This window comes from Lampetra fluviatilis, chromosome 9, assembly GCF_964198595.1.
Source record: "Lampetra fluviatilis chromosome 9, kcLamFluv1.1, whole genome shotgun sequence".
NCBI lineage: Eukaryota > Metazoa > Chordata > Hyperoartia > Petromyzontiformes > Petromyzontidae > Lampetra > Lampetra fluviatilis.
In genome coordinates this window covers 1,689,763-1,712,908 of record NC_136283.1, presented here as the reverse complement: position 1 = coordinate 1,712,908, position 23,146 = coordinate 1,689,763, and the positions used below count along the sequence as shown (strand labels likewise).

At 49.8% G+C, this 23,146-nt stretch overlaps 1 protein-coding gene across 10 annotated transcripts in view; it reads left to right on the top strand.

Moving 5' to 3' along the window:
- Positions 1-269: 269 nt before the first annotated feature.
- The window catches only part of LOC144934103 (calcium-activated potassium channel subunit alpha-1a-like), a 106,397-nt gene continuing 83,520 nt past the window's right edge, over positions 270-23,146 (top strand). For all 10 annotated transcript variants that reach the window (XR_013637132.1, XM_078859497.1, XM_078859494.1 and 7 more), the window contains exons 1-5: positions 270-1,328; positions 9,799-9,954; positions 14,371-14,432; positions 19,543-19,636; positions 20,790-20,901. Coding sequence is in view for 9 of the 10 variants with exons in the window: in XM_078859497.1 (XP_078715623.1) it covers positions 1,161-1,328; positions 9,799-9,954; positions 14,371-14,432; positions 19,543-19,636; positions 20,790-20,901 (592 nt within the window). In the remaining variant the exon portion in view is untranslated. The remainder of the gene's footprint in view (positions 1,329-9,798; positions 9,955-14,370; positions 14,433-19,542; positions 19,637-20,789; positions 20,902-23,146) is intronic.

Here is a 23,146-nt window from a genome sequence, read left to right as displayed (position 1 = left end):
ATCGGTTCGATTGGATTGCTCGACTAATCGGATGAAGTGTGCCGCTGGACGGGAGGTAATAGGCGGGACTTGGCAAAGCGGTCAACATCATCAGGTGCATATGGATGGGCGGTAGTTCATCATGGGGGTTTCCGGCCTTCGGGAGGCGGGGACCAATGGCAACTGCCACACAACAAAACAGTCAAATATATTTAAAGTCGCTTAATCCACTTAACCGACGAATCATTACAGCCGTCCACCCCCTGGGCTCACTAATCGCGCAGCTGGGGACAACCACTAGAGGCGCCATCGTGCGTGCGTGCGACTGCTCCTGCTGCTGCTTCTCTCTGTCCGCGCGCAAGCTGAACGCTCGCTGCTCTCGAACACCAGCCACGGGAGGGTGGGATGCGCCCTTCCCCTCCCCTCCCGGCTGCCACTCTCTCCGTGCCTCTCCCAGCTCTCTCCTCCTCCTCATCATCTATACCTCTCCTCCTCGTGTCACAACGCCGAACCGCTCCCATCGCGGCTGCAGCGCAGCCATCCCAGGGAGCCGCCCGCGGTGTAGCAGGAGGAAGAGGAGCGGTTTAGCGGCGCAGCAGCGGCAGCAGCAGCAGGAGCAGCAGGAGAGGTAGACGGAGGATCGGGATGAGGCTGCGTCATGAGGATGAAGAGGCGCGGGCAGCGGTCGCCATGGCTGCAGCGCTCCGAATGAACAGAGCTGCGGGTGACGCTCGCACCGGCCTCTGAGCCCGAGGTGGACGCGAGACCGTGGTGGTGGTGGTGGACGCGAGACCGTGGTGGACACGACTATCGTCGAGTCATCGGTGGACTCGATCCCCGGCCCTCGAATAAATCAGTGGACGCGAACCGTGGTGGTCCAGCTGCAGTGGACCCAAGACCCTGGTGGTGGCGGTGGTGGTCGAGAGCGGCGGTGGTGGATACGAGGTCGTGGTGGATACGACCATTGGTGGACACGAACCGTGATTGTCACGAGGCCTTAGCGGACGCAGACCGTGGTGGACACCGGGCTTTGGTTGACACAAAGCTGAACCTGTGACGTCTTCTCGGCGGTGGACACGCAGGCCGTGGTGGACATTAGCTCGGGGGGCCTCTACAAGAATTTCCCCGCGGCGAGTTTGCGGTGTCAACCCCTCTGGATCGTGCACAGCACAGCGGGCACCATGGGGGTCATCTTCTCCGAGATCCAGTGCAACAACGAGCAGCGCATGTGGTGGGCTTTCCTGGCCTCCTCGCTCGTCACCTTCTTCGGTGGCCTCTTCATCATTCTGTCGTGGAGGTCACTCAAGTACCTCTGGACGGTCTGCTGCCACTGCAAGAAAGCGAACAAGGTGATCGAGCGTGCGTGACACCCACCTCCCCCTTCGCTCCCACGGACACGTGTAGACATGCAATATTCATTGCACCTTCGACGCTGTGGTGTGCAAGGGCGCGTCAAGCCCCTTTAATTTCTAACCGCACGTACATCTCTATATGCACATAGAGTTTCGCGATTGCACGATTGCTGTTCCACAAATACCGAACCTTGCCTTCCTTGTCAGTTCAGCTTTGATTTCATAAAAAGTATTGTGACCCCACCACCTCCACCACCACCACCCCCCAACCGCCCACATCTTTCTCCAAACCGGCACTGACCAGCGTGGTGAAGTATGGTCAAATGACGACCACGGCTACGTGGGAAGGCCCCCCTATCCAGCAATGGGTTGACAACGAAAGGGGCTGTAAATGCGCGTTTTGATTGCTCCCAAGATATATGGGTTTTGTTGTGGTGTAGTTATATTTTTACAATTATGGTTCCGGGATCATGTATCGGAAAAAAAAAACATGAGCTCAACAGTGGATGTGATGAAGATCATACCCAGTACGGTCATGGTGGTGGTTCATTCAAGCATTAAATATCCAGGCTCAAACCTGCTCAGCTCCCGAGATTTGACGAGCTCCGACACGTTGATGAAAGATACCGTGTCGATATATATTGGTTCAACGCCTTTGGTATAGATCTATACAGCTGGGGTAGTAAACTCTACGTATCTGATTTGCAAGAATAATGTACCGCTGGACGAAGGCATGTCGTGTTGGTACACGGGAGTTGTTTGACCATACTTCACCACGCTGGTCATTGCGGGGTTGGTGACGATGGCCTAATCGATTCGAGGTTTACAAATGGCAATCGAACCGTGAGAGGGTGGCCCGTTCGGTAGCTGTAGTAGCATGCACGGACACACGGACAGGAGGATTGAGGGTGCAGCAGGACTTTCATATCTAGTTTAGTTTACCTTCTTGGTTCTTTCGGTAAAGTCACGTAGAATGGAAATAATAAAATACTAAAAATAAAACATAATAAATATGCTAAATTCCTCTTGATATGCACATTTTTTTGTCAAGGCGCTCTTCCCCCCTCCATCCCAGCTTAAATAGTAGCTCCAAGCCTGGAGTGTGTCATTCAGACTCTGTCTTCTCGACAGACCTGTTCTTCACCTGAGGACGGCTGCTTGCGTTGTGGCCGAAACGTCGTGAGAATTATTTTATTATGTTTTATTTTTATTATTTTATTATTTCCATTCTACGTGACTTTACCGAAAGAACCAAGAAGATGAATCCCTGCAGTCACGAAAGCTTTAAATCGTAGTTTAGTTTACCTTTGGTGGACAACCAAATACAATTATCCTCCTTATAGCCTCGAACACACTTGCGTGGCAAGCGCCGTTACTGAGCACACATACACAGGGTGCAGGGAGGGGTTGGGTGGCCAGCAACACGACGCCCGGTCGCCTTTGTCTCCCCTGGGGTGATGTTTACACACCGCACCAGCTACTCATCTGAGTCAACATGTGGGAGAGCTCAGTACCGGTTGAGATAATCGTCACCGGTGTTGGCCGTGAGCCGGAATCTAACTTGGGTCGCAGCGACCTCCCCCTACCGCCCCCCACCACCACCACCACACCTGAGCGAGACGTGTGCCTCCAGGTAGGCAAAGGCGCTGCCCTGCAAGTGCATGCTCACACCTCTGCTGGTGGAAGGGTCTCCGCTATGACAGAGCACCCCCTCTAGAGGGCATTTGGCCTACTCGTCCACGGTGGCCAGGCGTCGTGGAAGGAGTGGGAGTCAACCGCCACCTTACCACACCACACGCGACCTGTATGTGTGTAGGTTGAACTTCTTTCGCACCGTACGTAGCCAACCATGCAAATCGGAGGTGTTACCCATTCACACTGCTGGGATGGACAGAGTTCGGGTTTGTGAGCACAGGAGCCGCTAAACCCTTAACAGCGCGAGCACTCCCCGTTCACTGGACTGGCGGAGGCGACACAACGGAGATCTTTGGGGTAATGGCGGTGGATAGAAGCGGAGATAATGAACGTGCAGATCATCAGAGAGGAGCGGGAAGAGATGCTATCACGACGCGGCAGTGGGGAGGGGGGGCAAACTGATTCTGTGTTTTATATAAGACTCTGCCCAAGGGGGGGGGGGGGGGGGGCTTCAGATTGGAGCTATATGGAACCTTCAATGGCGGAATGAAGATGGATTAAGATGAGGTACAATAAATCACGAGAATAATTTGGTGACTGCAGCAGCTGGAGGGGCGGGTCATGCGAGTTCATTAGTAATCATATTGTCGTGCAGAAATTATTTCCCCCAGCGTCTGCGCTTCCCCTGCCTTCACCAACCCTCGGCTGGCCATCGTGGGGAAGTATGGTCCAATAACTGCTGACACGTTGCAGAGGCCCGCGTCTAGCAGTGGATTGACAGGAGGGGCTGCACAGGTGCATCTGCAGTAAATGATGATTCGACAGCCCTGTGCGTCCACTGCTGGATGAGGGCTACCCCACGTCACGTCTGTCATGGGGGGGTTATTTGACCATACTTCACCCACGCGGTTAATGTAGGTTGGGGTGCCACGGTGGCGAGATGTTAACTACCTCGCCTGGTGTACACGAGGTCGTGGGTTCGAGCCTGACTGATGGCGATATATTTTGAGTCTGCACGTTCTCCCCGTGGTCGCGTGGATTTTACTCTGGGGTCCTACGGGTTTTGCCTCCACATCGAGACTCAACATGTGTTTCAAGTATTTGGCTGCTATAAACTTCCACGTGATAAGCCACTTCGCTGAGCTATCATTTGTGACAAGGTTGCTTCTTAAAACAAGCTATATAGCTCAGTGGGTATTACCTTGTAAAATAAATAAAAAATAGTTTAGTTTTGGTGAAGGACAGGTTGAGATATCACTTGCCACTGATGTTCGCCAAGGCATGTAATCAAACTCTGGTCACAAGGTCCGTATCACGAAATTGCGCCAACCACTATGCCACCGTTCCACCGAAGATGATATGCATAGTGCGGTTACGTACATTCAAACTGTTCAAATATACAAAAAACGCATTTAATGAGACGATGCCCAAAAAAAATATTTGTTTCAAGTGAGCGTTTTTTGTGTGATTACGCCGAGACCGTTTGGCACGAGACGCCCATCATCTCCTGGGTAAACACGCGGCGGAGCCCCTGTAAGGCAGCTCAGTAAGTAGGTTCGATCATCTCTTCAACGCATTTCTGAGCATCGCTCTTACTCCCTTGTCCACTTTGTTTTTCTCTTGGTGCTCTCGTGTGCTCTTAAAATGATAATAAGATATAGATTTGGCAAGCATGTTGAATTGCCTCTTCAGTTTCAGAGGGTTCTCGCTCATGTGACCCCAAGCAGAACTTTCCAGAAATAGCCGTCGAGAGATTCAGTGAAGGCGGCTTCCATGGGTATACAAATACATTCATCATCTAATTCTAGATTTGAAGCTGTCGTGACAGTCAGGATTCATACTCTTAGTTTTTTCGGTAAAGTCACGTAGGTAAAAAATGAAATTAAAATTAATCAAATTAAAATAATAATAATCACTTTTATTATTTTCTTTTTATTAATTTTAATAAAAAAATCACTTTTATTATTTTATTTTTATTAATTTTAATTTCATTTTTTACTTACGTGACTTTACCGAAAAAACTAAGAGTATACATTCATCATCCCTATCTGCAGTCGTTGTCTGTTCCCCGCTTGTGCGAAGGCCTCCTTCCCATGCCGATGCCATCTCTCACGATCCCCCGTGCACGTCTGCACGTGAACTGATCTCACGTGGCTCCATCTCCAACTGTGGGCAACTTCTCGGATGCATTTCCCTCTCCTTTGACTGCCATTCCATCACGATGGTCGTCGTCGTAACTTCGCCATCACCCCTGCGAGCAACGTGTCCTGCCGAAGCCTACCGACTTAACCGTCAACACGTCTCTAATTTGCGTTTGTTCCCTGAATCATGCGCTCCTCCTTCATCTCTCTCTCAACGTGCAACTCCGAACGTGCCACTTCTCAGCGTTTCTTTGCTGCGCCCGTTTTTGTTTTCTTTTGATCTTTTATTCCAAAAAGCCAAACTTGCTGCAACGCGCGAGTGAAAGTAGTTCTAACATAAGGAACGGGAACCTGACGCTTTCTGTGTTTTGTGTGTTCGTTGTTTACGTGACGAGTGGTCCTTAATGGCTCCGTTGACAAGCATCTTTCGGTGCGCAGATATAATTACATGAATTTTTTATTGCTGTCATGGAGACACTGTATGCATTTTTTATTCAATTACAGCAGCAGCGGTGCGGACCCGGAGAGGGATGTGAATAATGTAAGGGGCTAAATGTCTCAACGGCGAACATGAAAGGGTCCGGTGCCCCCCCCCGCGCCTCTTCATTTGCGTGACCTACAGTGAAGCGGCAGCGGTAACGGGTTTTCGCGTTAGCAATTGATACGTGAAAGTAGAGACAGGGAACCTTTTCCTGGAACGAGACAATTATTTGGTGGTGGTGGTGATGATGATGATGATGCTGCTTGCTGCTGCTGCGTTGGCAGGAGTGCACAAGCACGAATCACAACAAACTCAACACATTTGCGAATAACACTTTGCTCTTAAAAGAGGCAACGTTTCGGGCAATGGACCATCTGCATGGAAGTGTTATTGACAGATATCCTGCGAGGTTCATCTTCTTGGTCTTCGGTAAAGTCACGTAGAAGGGAAATAATAAAATAATAAAAATTTAACATAATAAAATAATTCTCACGACGTTGTCTCCTCGACAGACCTGGTCTTCACCTGAGGACGGCTGCTTGCGTTGTGGCCGAAACGTCGTGAGAATTATTTTATTATGTTTTTTTTTTTTCCCTTCTACGTGACTTTACCGAAGATGAATCCCTGCAGTCACGAAAGCTTTAAATCGAAAAATCCTGCGAGGTCTTTATTTCCTTTACCGAGGGTTGAACTGGAATTTCAAACAAACAAAAAAGTTGGCGGCCAACCACAAGTTGGCACACGCCCGCACCAGCCTCGGTCTGAAGATATACCCCTCTAGTACTCGATGAGTGCGGCTACGATGCCTGCCCGGATGGATTTGGACCCCGGGACGTCACGGTCCAAATGAAGCAAAAATTTGTTCGCAAATGGCTTAGTTGCAAAACAGCAAGATCAACATTGCCTCTGCCCTACTGGCAGACGCATGGCCACTTGCAGGCTGGTGCTGCCTTCACCTGGGACAGATGCCAAGCAGTGGGTCACCGAGGCCCAGCAAACATAATGACAACAACGACAGCTGGGCATTGGAATAATGGAGATGAAGATGTTCAGGCACTTTAAATCGCTGAGGCATTTAAGCAGCCTCTAATCACATATTCTTATCCTTGCACTTGTCAGCAATAGGTAAACGTCATACATCAGGGATTTGTTGGGTTAGATCGCGTAAATATATATATTGTTAAATCTGCCACCACCCGACATAGCCAATTAGTAAGGTGTGTCACGTCAACCAAAAAGATGCCAATTATTTATGAGTTCAGCACATCGGTGTGCTGGAGAGTGAACCCGCAGCATTTACAATTCGAGTACGACGTTTTGCGGGTAATTACAACCAGCATCATCATGCCACAGCAAGAAGGTCAAACATTTGGCGGTCCTTACATCGGTTCACACTAACTTTGATCGTGCTTGGACCGCCGACATTCACTTTGTGGTCAGAGCTACTTAAAAGTCCAACGTGTGGGCTGATTGCGCAAAAATTTGAAACACAACGTTGCGATGATGCTTCAATATTTTCCCCTCCAGTACCCGATTAGTGCGGCTGAGCTGTTTGCTCTCATTGTTGTATGTTTGTTGAACTTCTTTTTGGTTCTTTCGGTAAAGTCACGTAGAATGGAAATAATAAAATAATAAAAATAAAACATAATAAAATAATTCTCATGACGTTTCGGCCACAGTCTGACTCTGTCTTCTCGACAGACCTATTCTTCACCTGAGGACGGCTGCTTGCGTTGTGGCCGAAACGTCGTGAGAATTATTTTATTATGTTTTATTTTTATTATTTTATTATTTCCATTCTACGTGACTTTACCGAAAGAACCAAGAAGATGAATCCCTGCAGTCACGAAAGCTTTACATCGAAATTTAGCACCGTACGTAGCCAACCGTGATAATCGGAATTAATTGTTCAGTACAAATTGTCACTGGCAGCAGTTTGTATGTATGTTGAACTTTTTGTCGCACCGTACGAAGCCAACCGTGCTAATCGGAGGTGCGGAATAGCGTTGTCACTTCCTCCTCTGCCGGGCAGAGGTCTCTCGCCCACGCTCTTCCATTGCTTTCCTGAACTGCTCCTGCCCAGTCGCGGCCTCACACTCCTGTGACGACGTCTCGCTGCTGCAGCTCGTCGCGCCGTCTCCGCTCTGGAGTTGTCCTGCCCAGTTACCCTTTGGCTTCTTTATCATCATCCATGATCGCTGTTCTTATCATTAATTATATTGATTCCTTCACCTGTCACTCCTGAACCTGCCACTCCAATGCTGGACGAATGCTTACTCACGCCCCATCAGTCATGAGTGTTGTTTGACCATACTTCACCAAGCTGATGAGTGCAGGTCGGTGAAGTGGACAGACAGGAAGAGCAGTTCACATTTGACTCGCCCACTGATGTTAGCCATGCCTGAAAATAACACTCAGGTCATTGGCTTCATAGCGCGGTAGGCGAACTGCGGCGCCACCACTCTACCCATACCTTTTGTTTAATCAACCACTCATTAATTTTGGTTGAGTGGTGGCACGTTGTGCCACGAACCTGGAAACGTGAGATGAATTCCCAGCCACGGCTAACATCAGTGGCAAGATCTATCAGATCCGATCCTGGGTAACCCTCCACGTCCTTCCCTCGCCAACCCGCACTGACCAGCATGGTGAAGTATGGTCAAAAAATACTCTGTGAGTGACAGAGCATGTGGAGGCCTACATCCACTGGGGAATTGAGAAAAGGTAAAAATGTAAAAGGTTACTCAGCATAGGTTATTTACAGGAAATGTATTTGTTACCCATTCAATGCAACTTCCATACACGTTCCTTGTGCAATTAATTAGTTAGTGAAAATTGATTTAATGAAAAGATGCGGATCGCAGTGCACACTGAACTATAGCGCCAGGGCTCGTTCGTGTGAATGCGGCGTCTCAGTTCTGCCTTTTAATGAAGTTAACACTGGAGCATTGCGATAGGGACTGTGACATGCGTAATATTACACCGGTAATTTATATTTTTTTATGATAATACAATGCGAGTTACATGATGAAATGGCTTAATTAAATATTTAGAATGGAAATATGGAGTGGTATATGTTAAGATATTACCATTTGAAATGCAGTTATCACTGTTGGATGAACACTGCCCACGGACCGAACGCGTAACGAGAGAAGCCCTCTCCAGTCCGTCACAATCCCTCGTCCTGCATTGGCCGCAATCCGTCGCTCCCGAGCAACAGAGCTCTTTATTCCATCGCTCCGTCTCCGTGGCGGGCGTGCGTTTGGGGTCCTCTTCGGCGAGTCCGCTGCAGTTGACTGACGTTCCGTCATCGGTCTCGTCCACGTGCCACCATCTGTCACAGTAACGATGCGTCTGGCCCAGGCCCATCTCTCTGAATGGTCAATACGATTGCCGTGACATGTACTTACACGGACGGCCATTATGTGTTTATACTGTCAATACGAAGTCCCATTATGTTTTCGCTCCACGCGGTTGGGATGCAACGGTGGAATATGAATTGTATGTACGTGTACGAACGTTGAACTTATTTCTCGCGGTACATAGCCAATCGCGCTCATCGGAGGTGTGGAAATGACAGATGTCATAACGTGCGTTGCACTCCAGCTGGAAGGCTGCTTTGCGTCTCACTGGTGGCACGGCGATAGTGCCCTGCACTACGAACCTCGAGAACGGAGTTCAATTCCCGATTACGTCTGACATCAGCAATGAGTGATGTCTGAACTGGTCCAGGTGCTCCCCGCCCCCCCTCCCCAACCACCGCCACTTACTTCACCGACTCACACAGCATGGTGAAGTATGGTCAAACAACCTCCTATGATTGACAAAGCGTGAGGGAGGTCATCACCCTGCAGGGGGTTGACAGTGTTGTAAGTTATTTGTAGAAGCGTGCAGCCCTTAGCCAGCACGCCGCTTGATGAAGGGCTGCCCATGCCGTGTCTGCCACGGGGGGCTGTTTGACCATACTTCACCACACCAGGCAGTGCGCCTCGGTAAAGGGGGTGTCACTCGTGACCGTTGTCAGCCGTGGCTGGGAATCGAACTCAGGTGGTCATGTCGGCAAGCGCTCCACTTCGTTAACGACCGTTACATCGCATTTCCAGCCCAGAGTGCGTAATTTGTCCACTGTTAAACGATCGATGGAGGTCACGTTGATACAAAGCGCCCCCCCCCTCCCCTCCCCTCCCTCTGCTCCTTCTCGCTGCGACAGGAATTACAGAAGATAAAAGCCGACGGAGCGCCTCCCTCCGAGGGCACGTACCGACCACGAGAAGAGGCCGAGGACTCGGAGGTCGGCTGGATGACCTCGGTGAAGGACTGGGCCGGTGTCATGATCTCTGCGCAGACGCAAACCGGCCGCGTGCTGGTGAGCAATCCACGGTGGCGTGGGCGTGCGCGCACACACCCGCCAACACCCGTTTGCGAAGGTCCCGCGTTTTATTTGGCGATAGCAGCTGCCCCCGCTGCCCCCGCTGCTGCGATGCCAGTGATGTGCGAGTATGAAATACAATAAAAGAAACCTTCGCATTCCTGAATAACGTCGTTTAGTTTTATGTAGCGTTGTTCACGCAAATTGCATCTCTCGCCATCGCCGAGGAACTACGCGAGGGGCTGGAAGGCGGCGACCGGGTGGTTAGCCGGCACCAACAATTGGTCAAGCTCTGCAGTCCTCTATGAATTAAGATGTCTTCAGCCAATGAATGAGTGTTTATACGCGTGGGAGGAAACCCTGACTCATGTGGCACTGTGGCCTCCAAAGGAAACATCATCGGCGACGTTTTGGCCAAACATCCCTTCTTCAGAGCAAATGAACCAAATTGAAATATTAGGTCGTCGTCGCGATGATGATAATGATGATGTCATTATCTTTAAGGTAAAAATTAGAGACTGTGTTGGGAATCACAAAGCGATGAAAGTCATTTGTGGTCCTCGGCCTCTTGATCATCATCATCAGTCATGATCAATCCACTGCTGGATGAAGGCCTCCCCAAGTCTTCGCCATCGCCAATATCTATTGAGATCCTGTATACGGGCTGATGTCATCACTCCATCTCTCCTTTGGCTACTGCCCTGTCATTAACCTCAGCTACCAGCCTCCATCCCTCTAAGCGACGTGTCCTGCCCAGCCCACTCACTTTATTTCACATTCCATTTAATATATCCTCTCTACATTCTATTCCCACGTAATGGTCTCTACCGGTCACCAATGGCTGCGCATTAAAATTGGTTTTGCACTTAATTTTTTTTCTAAATTCCAGCTCCAAGTAAATATCGGCGCAAATGTCATGCAACGGACATGAATCTCCCCCGGTAGAGCGGGTGCGAAAGTGCTGCCTAGCGGCCACTTTGAAGGGGTCTCAGAAGTAGCTTTGTGATATCCGCTTTCCACCGACCGTTCTCTAACACTGCTCGGCAAAAATTCCGAATGGTTTCTGCGGCGCATGACGCGACGCGGATATCACGAGCAGGATAACATTTGGGGAAGATTACAAAAAAAAGTATTTTGAAACAAAAAATTACTAAAAAGATCAACTCACGTTCCTGTTTGTGGTTCCTTGTGGAAGTTCCATTGATCGCCCAGCAGCCGTAGCCAGCCCTTGGGGCAGCACACTTCACCCATGACCCCAAGATAAGTGTCGGTTGCACATAGACCAAAAACCCTCTCGTTGGCCAATGGAACAAAATATATGTTGTACTCTTGAATATTATAATCTAGTCTACTTTGTTCGAGATGTGATTGCAGCCTAGGCTTGACAGATTGCTCAGGCTGAAAGGATATGCCAATTAGCCAATCGCTTCCTTGCAAGGCACCGTGGGGTGTGAGCCCAAATTTAGATATCGCTATTTGCGGCTTTTTTCCAATGGAAAAAATTTGTAGATTTGCACGCAAAGTACACAGCATTTCCTTTCTTCACAAGCTCACTGTCCATGCGGTGCATCGCAAGTGATGGGAATATCATCCATAACACACACCACCAATAACAGCGTTGAAGTTAAATTAACAATTCCCATTACTATGATAATCATCATCATAAGCAGCAGCAGCATCATTATCCGCAGCAGGAGCAGTAGTATAATTCATGGTAAATCCACTGTGGGATGGATGAAGGCTTCCCCTAGCCACTGCCAGCTCCCACCATCCCACGATGCAATGATCCACCTCGCACCGGCACTTCGTCGCTCCATCTCGCCAGTGGGCGTCCACTCGGACGTGTTCCATTCCAAGGCAATCGCTATTCTTGTACGAACTCCTTCCGCACCGTGCGTAGCCAACCCGTGCTAATCGGAGGTGCGGGCGAAGGACAACAAACGAAACACAAATTAATACCATTGGAACCTCCTTTGCCAGTAGCAAAATATGATAATGTGTTTTTTACCCTTTTATCTGGCAACAAAACTGACACCTTTTTACAAGGAGTCATGTTTGCATTGACCACAATACCTGCTGTCGGAATGCAAACAAAAAGACAACTCTGATAATGTATGCACTGTCCTTGAAATTGATTGGTCCACACCCGAGACAGCTTTTCTTAGAGCCTAGTCTCACATGGTGTTGGACCAGATGACGCCGAAAGGCGTAAAAAATTTGTCATTTTTGTTGCCAGATAAAAGGGTAAAAAACCAATTATCACAAATTAATGAGTATTTAATCTCGATTGAAAAGTACATAGCCTCCAGTGGCTTCCTAATATCGGAAGGAAGACAATTCCAGAAGGCCGCAGAAGCGCTTATAAAAGCACGCGATGCGGTGGCCGTCTTTGTTCGATGGTTAGCCAAAGTCACTGCTGCGAGGATGAGCGGACTTGGCGTGATCACTTATGCTCCTCGACGAGTTCGGAAAGGTATTTCAGTTCATTTTATGCGAGCACTTTGTGTCTAATGAGTGCGACCTTAATACCTTCATGGCCATTGGCCATCACCGTCCCTTCTAGCGGAGTGTCCAGCTCAAGCTCACTTACTTTTCCTAACAGTGTGATGATAGTTGATTTAATAGCTACAACATTGCGACTCCCAAGGAGGCAAAATGGCAACCGCGACAGTGCAGTGGGACCGTGGGTCATCTGTCTGTGGGTAAAGGCGGGTGAGCCTTGGCAAGGCTCTCGGTGCCCACACACACACACTGGGAAACGAGTGGCTTCAACTTGGGGCATTGCTCCAGCCACCAATCATCAACCCCCCCCCCCGCCCTCCACAGCGATGAAAGTGTGACAGCATCAAGGGCTTTGGTCACGAATGACACCTTGATCTTTGGATACGGACATACCCCGGCCTCTGCAAGCCGGTGGGCACAAGTGGTAGTGCAGTGGTAGTTCAAGCACTGCACTGTCAGCCTGACGACACCGAGTTCGATTCCCAGCCACGGCTGACATCGGTGGCGAGTGATATCTGAGCCGGTCACTGAGTGCGCCCCCCCCCCCCACCCACCCCATCACCTTCGCTAACGAGCACCGACCAGCGTGGTGAAGTATGGCCAACACAACCCCCATATCTGGAATGTTATGGGGGAGGCAGTGGACCGACCAAGGGCTATCAATTATTTGATGTTATAATTATTAGAATTACTATTATTATGATTCATATAATTATAATTACTATGAATACTCGTAACAAACAAGTACACGCTGCATTATCTAATGTGATGAAGCTGCCGCCTTTCAGTTTCTTCGTAACAACTGACTTGGGGGAGGCCTTCATCCGGCAGTGGATTGATCGTGGCTGATGATGATGATGATGATGAATTTCCATGCTCGTTTTGTGTACAGTGTTACGCCGCTTATCCGTGACGACGTAAGGGCACGGGCTCGCAGGTTAGCAAATTAACTGCTAAGAAGATTTGTCCCCCCAGGATCTCGTCTGCTCGACGAAGGGGGCCCGTTTAAGTTGCGCCGCGGTGTCCCTGGGCTGTTCCGCGACACGCCGTGTTCGTCATCGCGCTGGCGATCCGGGTATTTTTTGTTGCGAGCTGGGACCTCTCCCAATCCTTCGAGAAATCGATTACTCTGCCGAGTTTCCTTTCATTAACTCGGCGGAGTGTCGGCTATTCGGATTAAACACGAAAATACCCGGAGGGGGGGAAAAAACTTGTCTCACGTTGGTGTGCCGCTGGACGGGGGGTGATAGGCGGGGGCCTGGTGATGTCATTGGCGTCATCGGCATCATCAGCCGGGTCACGCTGGGACCGGCGATTTAGGAAATTTCTGTCTTCGGGATGCCCCTCATGGACCTAATAACAAGCAGTCGTCCACAATAGTCGGGTAACGTCGACAATCATCTTCGCTAGTTTCCTAAGCTCATACCGGTAGGCACCACGCATCCGATAAGCTCCGTCCTGGGCATTTTCCGCACTTAAAAAATAAACACGAATTACGGCGCTGCACAGCTTGACAGAAAGACGTGATGGAGCCGTCACGTGGTCTTCAGTGTCCATGAAGGGGGACATTCGTTAATGTTCACCGCTAAATTTTCATCCCATTTAGCATATTTATATCCCCTCCCCCTCCTCCCCACTCCCGTTGTGGGAAAGCTATTGCAGACTGCTCCTCTATCGCCAAGGATCAATGGATCAGTGTTCGCACAAAACGTTTGTTAGAGTTATCATTGCACCCTCCCACCCCTCTCTGCTTCTTTGTCGTCGTCATCGTACTCACCACCAACTCCCTAAACTCACCACAAACTCCCCAAATTCACCACCAACTCACCACCAAATCACCACCAACTCACCACCAACTCACCACCAACTCACCGCCCCCCCCCCCCCTCCTCTCCCCGTGGCTGTTCGCAGGTGGTGCTCGTTTTCCTTCTCAGCATCGGGGCTCTGGTGATTTACTTTATCGACTCGTCCGAGTAAGTTCATCCATCACACAGACACCGGGAGAGGGGTGAGGGTTTTAAGTGGGGAGGGGGGGGGCAGGGGGGTGCAATGTAAAATAAAGGAAGTATGGACAATCCCCCGCTGCTCCCCCACCCCGTGATGCCGACGACGCGGCGTGGGGTGGCCAGGCCTTCATCTAGCAGTGGATTCACAAAGCGGCTGTAGTTCAGGTCATTCAATCAAAGGTGATTATGACGTCGTGGAATTTGCCTGCCCCCTGTATTATTCACGTTCACAATTTCGGATGCACGACCGTCATCTGTCGGAATAGCAGGTGCAGAGAAGAGAGGGGGGGGGTGGGGGTGGTGCAGGCTTCTGGCTGTTGACACACATCACTTGCCATTTAAAGCAAAGAGGGGTTTGTAATGTCCCATGGTGGCATTTATTAGAAGAACTAAAACAACATCGCTGTGGGTTCTTTCCCCTGCTCTCCGCTGTGTCGGTCTTCAGGCTGCAATTGCGATATTGCAGCGATTCAAGCTGTTTCTAAATCCAATATGGTGTAGCCGACTCGGAGAGCCTTTATTGACAGGTTGACACAGCCACTGAAACTTAGATTACCAGCCACGTAGCGGGCGGGGTGGGTAGTGAGGGAGGGCCTGAGCCCCCCACTCATATTGACGGCTAAGCGTTCCTTACTCAAATCATGGCACGATATTGAACGCCGGTGGCAATTTAAGAAGGTGCACTGGAGCCCGTCCTCAAAATGCACGCGAGGGTACAGTTTGTTTAACATTGACTGTGTCGTGCCCTCCCTGACCTCCCCCTCGGTTTTTGCATGGCCCCCTTTAAACAGCGGTCACAGGTCATGTACAGGAGAACTCCTCTTCTCTGCGGCCCTATTACCCATTAGTTATCCATGGCAGCTGTGGGGCTGTCAAACTCCGATTATCGGCAGCCTAATTTATTACAATTGTCCGCGGTTTTACCCACAATGCACAGCAAATCAGTTTACTGATACTCGCGATCTTTCCACAGATAAGAGGAGTCAAATTCATTCCATTATCCGCAGGGTTATATCCTTTCCAATGAATGAAATAACCCCGCCGATAATAATAATAGGTGCCGCCATACAACCACGGATAAGAGGGGATCTCCTATATTTCCGATTAAGAGCCCTGTTGAAGGTTATTTGAAACGTTCACTAATTCGTCACCAGAATTTCTGCCTAACCGCACCGTGAGCTCCATTTCCTTAGATTTTTCTTCATAGCCAAGAAAACGGTTTTCGTAAACTGAGCGTAGAGTATAACGTCACTTATCCCACTGTCACATGTCCACCCTGAGCCATTAACCGCCCACAGATACGTTCACAAACCCAACCTTTACCGCCCGTACCACATGGGGTTGGGATGCGCAACATTGCACCGAATGGCACTCGAACTTTAGTCCGTTTGCGAAAAATGCCGAGTGTTAAAAGTCGTCTCATTATTGTTAAATTTGCTCTGTTTACCAATTAAGGAAACGAAGGTAGATAATCATTCAATCGAGGACGTATGTTACTTTATTGACAGTGAGACCAAAGGCGTTGGCCAACCTCTTACGACTAAACTGAAGTTCTATGACCCCGTAGGATTTTGCTGCTGGGTTGTATCGCATGTCGCTCGGCACGACGTCCGCCACTTGAATTCCGACGTTCCCCCTCCGCATGCTGCGAACGCGCTTTCACTTCCTCAAACGGCTCCCGGCAATGAGGAGCGGACCGTCGTACATCGTTCCGAACGACACGCGGTACCGACCCGACGTCGCGTGGGGAGAGCCACGCTCTCGGGCGCTTTCTTCTCCAGCTGAAGAAGAACTTCAACAGCCACTAAAAATGACAATGCCTGCACACAGGCCCTCACATGCAAAGCATGCCGGGGTTGCTGTTATTGTTCGCTCTTGAAGGAGCCGAACAATTGCTGCCTTCGCTTGACTCTCATTTAATTTCTGCTCGTCATATTGGTGAGCCAGGTTACTGTCGTGCAAGTGAGGCGCTGTCCTGGTCTCTTGAGCTCTCGCCTGGTTAAACGGGGAAAAAAATTGCGCGCGCGTGTGTGTGTATATGTGTGTGTGCATATATATAACATTGCAAGGTGGTAGGCTCATTTGTTTTATTTCCCCCCCTCCCGAAATATTACCCGAAACCCTGTTCCTGGTGTAAGTGCGACGAGGTGAGTGTGCATAGACTGACCACGTGTGCCCGAGTGATTTCGCGTGCGTGTGTGTGTGTACAACGCACCTGCATGCCCTTCTGCGTACTCTCGGTACACCGTGTGGCTATGTTTTCAATGAACCTGCAATGTGACAGAATCCCGCCGTGTCGATTCAGAATTATAACGGCACCCACCGCTGATGCTGGACCGTTGGGGGCTCTAAGCATATGCTACTGTTGACCCCCCCCCCCCTGCAAACTTTCCTTGTAAGGTGACAGAAGGGATGCAGACCCTTGCCGTAGTGAGATGAGAGACATGCAGACAGAGACGCAGTTAGGAGGAGCGACACAGATGAGCCAAAGATGTCGCAAATCGAGCGAGGTCTCGGCAAGGGATGTAGATGTGAGATGACGGATGGGCTGTAGGCAAGAGATAGATAATGAGAGGAATTGCAGACACGAAAGATGCGGACAAGATTGGCTTCTTTATGTTTTGTTGGGATTTTAACTCGAGATCATATTTTATTGCATCCCATTTTTTTTTTTCTTTGGCGGATCCGGGGCGCTCATGAAGCTACTTTGGCACGCTGAAGCTTTACACTCGGTCTGCTTATGCGTAGCTCCATCGCTCGCGGTATCAAGTCAGTCGCGTGTTAAATTGTCAGGTCGATTGGCATGGCGGGGGTGAAACCGCGACGGGTGCAGATATCGACGGTGGCGTGATAAGCCATGCCGATGGCGATGGTTACTCGGAGTCGGTCGAACGACCCGGAGCGTTGATGCTCGTACTTTGTTCTCACCAAACGCAGCGGCACATCTGCCCTTCCATTCCACAAAGGCCTTTACAGCTTCGTGTAGCACAGTCACGACGCAGTGTGAATGTGACCGCGTGTACAGACCACAGTGTGCATGTTATCGATTGGCGTTTCTGGGTAAGAGTGATTAAATTGATGTTACACTGCAACATTTATGAATTTACGTTCAAAGTAACGACAATGCCAATTTTAATCACGCGAATTGACAAAAGTAATTAAATCCCGTAATGAAAACAGAATATCGTTAATGTTAGCGACTTCAACATGGGCAGCCATAACCATTAAAATTAGACTCGGCATACGCTCTGTCTTGCCGTAGAGGCCTTCATCCAGCAGTGGGTAGATCACTGCTGCTGCTGACGCCGCCGACGTTGACACGCCGCGTCACTTTGCGTGCTCGCGCGAGCCGTGATATTCGCCGTGGCATCTACAGCGGAGCGAGGGTCAGTGGAGAGGTTGTTTCATTAGGAACAGAAATTTGATGTCGTCTGACGGCAACGGCTGCCGGAGGATTATTAGCACGGCGACGCGGGCGGAGAGATTCATTGCAAACATAGCGCTTGGAATTGCATGCACAGCTCTGCTGATTATTCATTTTTTTCCCCCGGTGATATTCAAAACCTTGCGCAAACCCCATTTCCACACATTTGCAAATGTCTCGTTTATTTATTCGTTTGCATATACGAGTGCCAGAGTTTAAAATTGGATTTTGCAAAAAAAAAAGGAATTTTAACCATGCCTCGGTTTGCTCTTTGAGTTGATGATGACCATGGTGTGGTGAAATAATAAAAAAAAAATTACTCCAAAGAGATTTCCTACTCAGATGAGCACCACGGTGATGCTCATTGCCCATTCACGGCCCTGCAGAGCCGGTGGTGGAAATGTATCCGTTGACCATACTTCACCAATCGAAGGCAATTTGCGAATCGCGATGAGGACACGTAAGCGTAGTGCAGCACTTATCACCTACAGAAAGCCCAAGCCAGCGGTGGGAATTACACCATACTATGGCCGAAAGGAGTGACTGTCCGTAGGATAACCAACGTTTTGAATACTCAATGTGTGGGAAGCACTGCTACCTTAGTGGCTTGTGTTGTACTCGCCAGCGGTCGTCACAAATTAGATATTTTTTTTTCTTTTGGTTTGATCGTTTGTTTGACGTCGAGGCCACGCGTGCCACCTTCGACTGATTCCATTGGCACTTTGCCCATATTACATTGGCGCTGTTGGCTCCAAGAGTCGCAATGCAAATTAAATGGATGTGCTATGAAAGTCATTCGAGTGGGAAATTAGAAGGTGAATCGACATTATGATGCGCACTGAAATGTTTGGGTCAGATCAGCGTGCGGAAATAGCGTGTGTCGTAAACACTCCACCGCTAGAGACAGACAATTAAGAAAGTTGTCACGTGATGAACAGACGTGGCAAGTTTATAACTGCTGCAGCAGTCACAGGATGCCCATGACATTGAGCGTACCAGCTTTATTGGGCCCTTCCCGCTGTAATAAACTAAATCTGTCTTCCTGTAAATGAACATGAATGTGGGCAATTTGCCACCCTACCAGTCAACTGTGAGGGTTGGTCCATTTTGGACATGAAATAACTCCTTCCCTTGTAGTCGTACCCACACACACACCACCCGCTCTCTCACAAGTAGTTATTGTGTCAAAGCACTCGGCACAATAACTACAATAACAATGACTTATTCAAGACGTTTGGCCCATTCCATTGATGAGCGTTGGGAGGACCATTGTAATGCCCAGAGAACACCGCCTCGTACAAAGGGTGATAGTCGCAAGCTGTCATCTGCAGGTCAAAACCTCACAGCCCCATCACCAACAACCCCTGGCAAGCCCTGGTGGTTGGTCACCCACGCAAGCGCGAATAGCCAGGCTTAGCTTGCGAGATGGGGCACATTCATAATCATTTGGTTGTAGATCTCTGAAATTCTCGATTTTGTTTGTTTTTTTCGCTATGCAATCATTCATTCTGCTTGCACGTGCCGTCAGTGATCGTCACTTTTCGTCGCAAGCATTTTTTTTGTTTCGCTTGCGAAATGCCACGAAGCCGCTGTGCGCGTCCGTGCGGTGAGCCAACTGGTCCTGTCCCGCGCGCCCGCGTGTCGTCTCCGCAGCCCCATCGAGGATTGCCACTACTTCCAGAAGGACACCACCCTGCAGTTCGACATGGGCCTCAACATCTTCTTCCTCCTCTACTTTGGCTTGCGGGTAAGGCAGAAGACGCAGCCGCCGCGCTTGCGCTCGACTCGCCCGTGCCCCTTTCACGAGTCGCCCACCCAACGTCCGTTTAGCGTTCCCGCAGCTCAGTTTGGCTGTCGTGGCTCTGAACGGTCAAAAAATTATCTGCCCGAGCCACCTTACGCGTAGGGGAGGGGAGGGGGAGATTTATTACGTCACTTCGACCCGCGTCTGGGGAAATATTTACGATTGTTCATGTCACGCAGTTTTCTTTGGCCAGATTTACATTTGCTTCCAACGCTGTCACTTTATTTAGTTTTGCGTCTGTCATTTTGGTGACCCGGTGCCTCTCTCGCAAATGAGACCTCCTGTCCCCAGGTCCCTCGAGTTCCCACGCTGGTTACATGGAATGCTACTGCTGGATGTCTGCGAAAAAGAGCTTTACATGCTCATCGGATTCCTCCAGTATAACCATTCTGATAATTCTGACAAATAAACGTGAAACTTGAACATCACCTCTTACACCCGGGTTCATCACATACCAGTTCCCACAAGCAGCCACCAACCGCGGTCCACCTTTCCCTGCTAAGCAGCCTCCCCCCCATTGAAACGGGAATTAAGTCGTTACTTGCTATACGTGCCTTAATGATGGATAAACAGTTATGCCTGTAACATAGGGCGAGCGCTGATTAATCCGCGCGCCGTGTCATATAGGACACACACGCACACGTGCACACAGATACACACACACACAATTTCAGTCTTAATTTAAATTAGCTCTCTTTTGCTGGAATTGAAGCTACTGTACTTTGATTACTTGTTTCCAAAATTCATTAAATTAATCTCAACCCTTGCGTGTGTGTGCGCTCGCGTGTGTGTACGCTCGGATGCATACGTGAGCGTATGTGTATGGGGGGTGTCGGGATTTGTGTGCGTATGCATGTGTGTGTGTGTGGATGCCCGGGTATGTGTGTGTGTGTAATTCCTGGGTCTGCGCATGTGTGCACTTGCGTGCATGTGCGAGCACGTGTGCACGTGAGCATGCGTGCGAGCGTGTGTGATGGCCGTGTCTGTGCGCGTGCATGTGCGTGCGTGCGTGCGTGCGTGTGAGCGTGTGCGGTGCGTGTGCGGTGCGTGTGCGGTGTGTGTGGGGTGCTCGGGTCTGCTCCGTGTGCCCGTGCAGTTCATCGCAGCCAACGACAAGCTGTGGTTCTGGCTGGAGGTGAACTCCATCGTGGATTTCTTCACCGTACCTCCAGTGTTCGTGTCTGTGTACCTCAACAGGAGCTGGCTCGGTAAGCCCATAGGTTGCCTTCATCGCGAAACACAAATCCCATCCAACAGCGGGTCACATTGCCTCGTGCAACTGCACACAACATGTTGACGTCAACTTATTCTGACTTGTCTTCTTATGTTCTTACACCATCGGATGCATGAATAATACACAAACTTTAGATGGCTTCGTGGTGCTTCATTGCATTTCGCATGCATATTTAACCAGGGCACAAAGCACATGGGAACACACACTGATTGACACAAGCATTTAATTGATGCCGTGTGAGACTGTGATGAAAACAAAGTATTTGGTTCATGACAGCCGGGGGCGGATGAGGTTTGCGTCGCCCCGCGCGGTGCCGCTACACAATTGGTCGAGAAGGCCCAATTACACATCGCAAAGAGAGCGTCGTGGAAGGTTTTTTTTGTAATTATTGCGCTTCTCAGCGAGTCGGGGTGGAGTGGTGCGGCGCAAACCCTGCGGCCCGAGTTCGATTCCAGGCCCCGGCACAACCGTCAGTGGCGAGTTGATCATGTGACCCGGCCCTGTGCCGCCCACTTCACCAACCCGTATTGACACAAGGTGGTGAAGTACGGTCAAAGCAACCCGCACGAGCGAAACGTCGTGGGAGGGAGGAGGGAGGAGGCCTTCATCCGGCAGTGGATTGGCAATGGGCCGTCAGCAGGATGCACCGCCAGAGGCCATGACGGCCAGTGGTCGAGTGTCAGAATCAGAAGATTTATTTCTACTGGAGGAATCCGATGAGCTATGAAGCTATTTTTTTCACAGATCTCCAGTAGGGGCAGTCGACACTTGGTAAGCGCCCGAGTGATGAGTTCAGCTCGTGGTGCGGAGGTGCTGGGTGGAATCTTGCCTCGCGGGCTCTTGACCGACGGGTCACGGCTTGAGGAGGCCTTCACCCGCGGACAGCGGCGATGACGACCATCGTAGTGTTCAACGATGTCCGATGCATGCCAGTGCATGGCGAGGTGTCCTCGTGTTTCATAAAACCTCCGGACGCAGCTAAATCTAATTCGGGCGCAGTGCGCATTAGAACTTCTCCTGTAATGTTTAATTCAAACTAAAAAAACAAAACAATTTTCAGCACGCTATTAAATTGCAGATATTTAATATGTGCAACCAAAGGAGCTGTCTAACATTTGAACACTCGGTGTATCTCGGGGGACAGCGCGATTGATTTCATCCCATTATCCGCACCCTCCGATTAGCGGGGTCGGCTACATACGGTGCGAGAGAAGTTCTACCTGCGTACATAGTACACATGTACCGTGCTAAGCGGAGGTGCAGGGGAAGGACAACAAACGAAGCACAATCAGCAGTTGTCAAGAAATTGGTTTTCAATCTCGAGTTTGTTTTTGCTTGTGTTCCTAATCCGTACATCACAGCTGGCAGGACGCGTTGATTCCGAGAGCGAATCTCAAAACATTTTGACTTGTTTTGGACAAATGACACGGACCCAAACTCTTTGGCACCGGTCCAAAGAGTGGAATTTATGCAATTTTTTACTTATAACCTTCGCTTATATTTATTTATTAGTTATTTGGTTACCATTCCTACACTTTGCTCTCCTATCGTTTTTTGTACTGTTTGTGGCCGTAGTTTTCTGACCCGCCCCCACTGGACATCTGTGCAAAAGAGCTTCACGGCTCATTGTATTTCTCGAGGATGAATACAGATTCTGATTCTGAACGGAGCTCGGAGGGACATCTGAACTGAAACTCCGACGTCCTCTCTGGACGACTTGAGCGAGACATGCGGGATTGTGCTCTTACGAGTGCGTTTCGGCTCACGATTATTAGGCGCCATAAGGAGGTTTGCTTAAATGTCGTTGAGAAAAGCAATGTCATCTCTGCCTGACGGGCGGGCAAGTCAGTTTGTGTCGTAGGTGGCCGTTGCATGTGAGAGAGCGGGTGGTGTGTGTGTGTGTGGACTACAAGGGAGAGAGTTATTTCATGTCCAAGATGGACCAACCCTCACAGTTGACTCGGAGGTCGGCGACGGACAGGATTGGCAGGCCCACGTCCGTCCCGTCGCCCGTTCGTTCGTTCGTCCCTCCCTCCCTCCTGGCCACCGACTCTTTGTTTCTTCGGAAGAGAATGAGCCGGCACTAATCCAGCTTTCGCTTGTGAACGCAACGCAGGGGATGGACTGTACCGGCCTCCCAGGCGGCAGTGCCGTAAAGCAGATTAGCGTCTTAATCTGATTGGAGGATTTGGCCGGAGTTTATTGCAGGCTGTTCCTGT